Source organism: Electrona antarctica (genome assembly GCF_951216825.1).
Source record: "Electrona antarctica genome assembly, chromosome: 6".
Classification (NCBI taxonomy): Eukaryota; Metazoa; Chordata; class Actinopteri; order Myctophiformes; family Myctophidae; genus Electrona; species Electrona antarctica.
The window spans coordinates 104,526-110,359 of NC_136811.1; the positions used below are offsets into that span (position 1 = coordinate 104,526).

A 5,834-nucleotide genomic window follows, 5' to 3' on the forward strand; every position below is an offset into this window, starting at 1 on the left:
CTTCGGCCGGTGCGTTCCTTTTCCCGATAAGTGGAACGCGGCGCCTCCGCGTTCCTCCTTCGGCCGGTGCGTTCCTTTTCCCGATAAGTGGAACGCGGCGCCTCCGCGTTCCTCCTTCGGCCGGTGCGTTCCTTTTCCTTTTCGTGCGGTGAGTGAGTGAGTGAGTGAGTGAGTGAGTGTGAGTGAGTGAGTGAGTGAGTGAGTGAGTGAGTGAGTGAGTGAGTGAGTGAGTGCGTGCGTGCGTGCGTGCGTGCGTTGAGAGAGCGTGCGTGGAGGGTCAGGGCCCAGAGGTCACTGTGCCCTCATGCCTGTGTGCGTGCGTGCGTGCGTGCGTGCGTGCGTGCGTGCGTGCGTGCGTGCGTGCGTGCGTGCGGTGAGTGAGTGAGTGAGTGTGTGAGTGAGTGAGTGAGTGAGTGAGTGAGTGAGTGAGTGAGTGAGTGTGAGTGAGCGAGCGGAGTCTTGAGTTGAGCAATGTAACTCTGAGAACAAAAGCAATGACCCCTGGTCAATATGAGAACCACTGTTCTGTCATATTCACATATTTCACACAGCCTGTGATGTCAATTAGCTGGGCATGCATGCAATTCAACTGAATGCCCACAAGGTGTCGTCAGTGCACAGTAACACAGAGCACAGAGCAGAGACTCTGTCCCATAGTACAGCTCTAATGTTATATTTCACTGAGGGTGATGTTATAGAAATGTCAATTTGAGTTGCTATAGATGTGTTTGTGTTAACTGAACCTTCAGAAATAAGAAAATTAACGGAATAGCTGTGAAAACCTCAAAGAACGCACTGGTTTCCAAGCGCAGGGGCCTGCCTGCCTGCCTTGCGCATGGACACAGACACAGACACGCACACACACACACACACACACCAGGAAGAATGGATGGGTCATGACTCATTACCACTTCACACTATGGTGTGAGTTTTAAGAAGTGCCGGAGCCTACTCTCAAGGTGTAGTAGCCTATACTACTCATTTAATTTATCTATGTTCCACCAAATGCCAAATTGGTTTAATGTTGATTTGGTGTATTCACCCATGCAACTAAACAGTAAAGACATGGATTAAAACTATTATGCTAACTATACCACTACACTGTATATTACCTTAACATACCAATACTATTTGACATTATTATATCTATTTTTATTACATGTGGGACTGTGCATGCATGTACCAGTATTCTCCCAGACTTCACAAGTTCCCAACACTACTCTGCCAAATTGTCAATTGACATTGATGCTACCTCAGTGTCATCACTCCACCCACAACTCACTCAGTCATTCATTCTGTCTTCAGTGTCTTCTGTGAGAGCAGCTACACAGCACAGTACACACAGGTAAGCAACTAAGCATGCATTATACTGGACATAGAATGCAACAAAACGCTTTTTAATCCACCATTTAGCCTTGTGTGTTTAGGAGGCACCATGTTGCAACGTTTTATTTGTTTATCTGATGTAGGATATGTCTAATTTAGCCTCTGTTAGCATGCTAGCTCCGTTTATGTTCACATGCATTGAAAGTGGTCATTCTGCTTGAATCAGTCATATTTCCAACCCACCATTGGCTTGGCTAGACTCATGGATGTTGTAGGTAAATGATCAGCACTGTTTGGAGACGTTTTCTGTTCATTTGTGTGAGAAAACATTGTTGTTGGATGTGAAAGTTGAATCAATTTCAGCTTGTTGGCTCTGCCTTGTTGACATTGTATTATATGGGCTCTTTGGCACAATCTTTCATGCAGCCATGTACCATCACAATGCTAATGTGTCATGTTGTTATTGTATTATTTAGCACACTGGATTAATATTATTAAATTAATAAATCTGGAGCATGAGATATTTAGAGCAGACTGCTGGGGTCAAACTGGGGTAAAACTGTTAATGAATGACATGAAGCCCATTGAGCATAAAGATGAATGATGTACACCTTAGATTGTGATATAAATTTGTTTTTATATTTCATCCCTTTGAAAACATATTAAGCACAGTTTATAGCATTCGTAGCTAGATAAAGGCTTTGTCATTGTAACCAAATTGGACCTACAATAGACTGCAGAAATAGCAGATCACCAGCTCACGACGTGCCACTGTTTAATCAAACATGTTTTCCAATACTTTATTGGCTACTCTGGTAAAGGAAGTAACTGTAGATTGAGTCAGTCAGTCACTCGGTCAGTAGTTCTAGTGTTCATATGGTTAGATGTTGGGCCTATAGGTGTAATTATTTGGATGTGAGAATTGTCTTACTGTGGAGATTGTAGATTGGCTCTTTTTAAACCTTTCAGAATGTACATAGCGAAAACTATAACTGTATTCACATGTAATTCTAGGCACTTTAATCAATAGCTGAGTTTGGAAATTGTTTCTGTTCATTTTGTGTGAGTAAAAAGTGAGATTGCAATACATTTCATTACTAGGTTGTTTTGTTTTACTAGTACTGTCACCTGTTAACTATCTGTAATGGACACAGGCTATATACTATATCTGAATGTCCCACCTTTCCAGTGTGCCATGGTTTTAACTTTTTCCTTTTTTTTCAGTTTTCAGAATGGATTTCCGTCCAGTGTTCAGGACTCAGCCCTTCACCATGGAGCTCACCATCCAGGCTTCACCTGAAGCTAATTGGGTGGCTGCTGAAATACAGCAGTCACCCTCTGGGTCGAAGGTGAAGTTTGCTGTGGATGTGGTGAAGGAGGCCAAGGCACGCATCACCCAAGCTGGAGGAGACCTCAACTCCACCTGGCTGGTTCTCAGCCAGGCTGAGCTCCAGTTTGGGAAGTACAGGGGGAAAACCTTCCAGTGGCTCCTGAGCCATGACGTGGGCTGGGCGCGCATGATGGTGGCAGCGCACCAGAAGGAGAGAGAGGCTGGTGACACTTCACACACTCCTCTCATGGCCAACAAGGACTCACTCACTTCCTATGCCCTGCACTTCCCACAGATGGCAGCTGCCATCAAGGTGTGTAGGGCCATGGAGGGGTCTTTGCCAGCAAGGGCCAATGACGAGGAGATGGTGATGCTGTCCCAGTACAGGAACAAGGGGGTCACCTACAAGGCTCTGTATGAGTCCAATGGCAACGAGTGTCGATCGTAAGTTTGAGGACCACCTTCAAATAAGCCTTAATGCTCTATTGTGTTTTTATCCTCTGTGATGTTGTACCTTCTGTATGTATGGAGGTGCTGATGTGCTGTTTCCTGTTATGACCAAATTCATTCATTCATTCATTCATTCAAGTACTTGAACTGATGTCGAAGATGGTGTGACAATGTTATGTCTGCAGATATGTGGCGTTTATCAGGGGCATACGGGTCGAGAGACCTGGGAGTGACGTCCACAAATTCCAGTCCTATGTCTTGGCCCGGGACAAGGAGGTGGCAGCTCCCACTCTCACCCGCCAGCACGCAAGTAAGTAATCTGTTTACACAACCAATGTCCAACTGTCTGCAGGAATTTATATGTGTTTTATTCAGGTTGTCTGGTACGTAGACAGATGCCAGGTCAGTGTTTACTGTTGACACAGCGTCCTATAGTTTTATTGATCTTTTGGATTTTCTACTGTCAGACTAATGATAGGCCCTTGATTTACTTATGATCCTATAATATTATTTCATGTATTACCATGTGATTATCTTATGTTGTCATTGCTTGTTGTAAGGTGCTCTGGGTTAAGAGTGTCTGCTAAATGCCTAAGTTGTACATTGCAAATTGTAATTGTTATTTCTGTTTTTTCCAAGCACGATCGGCATCACGTGTCCAGTCCTTGGAGCAGGAGGATGGAGATTTGGTTGCTGCAGTGGATCAGTATGATGCTCTGGGTGAGAACGCGCGCACACACACACACACACACACACTTACACACCCCATACATAAATAAATGCATATAGTTTTTATAACAATGCCTGTTAATGTCATCTACATTTATTAGCTGTCTGTCAATGGATAACATGGATTGTGGTAAGGTAATATCAGTAGGGATAACATAAAGGTAAGTTTGGTAATCCATCTGGTTAGTCATCTGTAGCTGCACGGCTTTACTCCTCTGGGAAATTGATGTGGCTGATTTAATGTGGCTGATTCCACCATGTCATTTAGTCATCTCTTCATTCTAGCTTTCGTGCTCTAATAATGAATGCAATAATAATAATGATGCTTGGACTGTTGCATTTCTGCCTACTAAAGTATGCAATCAAACTGTGGCTTACAACAGTGGTTCTCAAACACTGGGTCGGAACCCATGTGTGTGTGCTGGTGGAACATTCTCATGGGTTCCTTATTTAATTTATATATTACAATGATTTTTCACAGTCATTTTATGAATAAATAAAAGAGATCAAAGACACTCCCTAAATTACAAATCAAATGTTTAAGAATTAGTGAAAATAGCTGATCTACAAGTTTCGCGCCGCATCGTGAGCTTGCAGATCTGCTGTTTTCACTAGTTTAGGTCCTGGGCAAACACAATTTTTCTCTTTTGGGTCACGGGCTAAAGTGTTTGGAAACCACTGACTTAGAGTAGTTCCCTGCACTGTACTACATGTAGCTGTCTTGTATTTGTGGCACCGTCTTTATAGCACATCCAACCAAAACTAATAGTAAATTGTTTTCACCCTCATTCACCACTCATATCACTCTCTGTCCCCATGCTGTGCCATTTCTCATTCCACTAACATAGTACCTATAGGCTAAATGCAAATCAACACATTGTCATGTTGGCCTCACGGTGTAATAAGGTATAACACGCTTTCTTGCCGTGCTCATGGAGATTGAGCTCCACATGAAAGAGTGTCTGAGTGTGTCAGTGAGTGACTGAGTCTGTCCTTTTTAAGCCAGGGCATCCTCATCTGCCACTCCTCTGGGGCCAGGAGAGCCTGTTCCCACTGCCGCTGTTCCCTCTGGCGCAGAGGTAAGAGTAGTACTACATTTATTTTTCAGTGTGCAACTCTTTCTTACTATCTTACTAGCTGATGTTTCTGTTACTGATGTTACTTACTTTTTTTTTTTTTTTACAAATGTAGCATTTAGTTAGTTGTGTGTGTGTGTGTGTGTACTGACTGACTAAATGACTGACTGACATTTCTGTTTTAGCTGCTTCCAGCGGGGTGGAGGAGGACTGTTCCAGAGGCGCAGCAGGACTGGCTGGGGAAGGCCTTATTCTCATGGACGGGAACAAGGTCTGAGCTTGCCGAGGTAAGGCAGATGTGGTCCTTCCCCCCTGGACCTCGGAAGAGCTACGGGCAGCCACCCGCCTCAGCCAACGAGTGGTTCCAGCGCCCCTTCTTCCTCTGGGTGCCCAAAAGGTATGATGTATATGGGATATTTTGTGCAGTGTGTTGTGATCCTTTCCATAGCTAGGCTTTTAATATGGTTTAATATGGTTTGTACTTGAACAGGTTCTGGGCATGCGAGCTGAAATGCGCCGCCTGCAAGGCGCATCTCGGCTCCGCTGGGCTGTACCAGACTGTCCGGAGGGTCTTGGACACGAATGGCTGGTACTTCTTGGGCACGGAGTACCTGGAATGCTGTTCGTGTCACAAGAAGGTGGCAGCCTGGGCACAGGACATCTTGGAGCAGCTGGACCTTCCTCACCAGAGGGAATTCCCAGCTGTTCTCACGTACAAGTAAGCAGACAATATGGACAGTTTTTGGAGCATCTAATGTTAAAATTCCACAGCATATACTTGTGTGCGTGACAAATAGTCTTGAATCTTTGCCCCAGGTTGTCCTGTGACAAGCGGGTGGTGACAGCGCTGAGGGAGCGGACTCTGGGCAACAGTCCGTCTCGCCTGCGCGCTCACCTCCTGGAGCAGCACACTGAGGAGTGGA

General features: G+C 44.8%; 1 protein-coding gene across 1 annotated transcript; it reads left to right on the forward strand.

Annotated features, from left to right (window-relative positions):
* Positions 1-2,558: 2,558 nt before the first annotated feature.
* On the forward strand, positions 2,559-5,188 carry LOC306924390 (uncharacterized protein; the record flags this gene model as incomplete). The annotated part of the gene is made up of 4 exons (XM_079502884.1): positions 2,559-3,100; positions 3,292-3,416; positions 3,746-3,826; positions 5,097-5,188. 4 exons carry the CDS (start codon positions 2,559-2,561, stop codon positions 5,186-5,188), a joined length of 840 nt encoding a protein of 279 aa, XP_079359010.1.
* Positions 5,189-5,834: the final 646 nt, after the last annotated feature.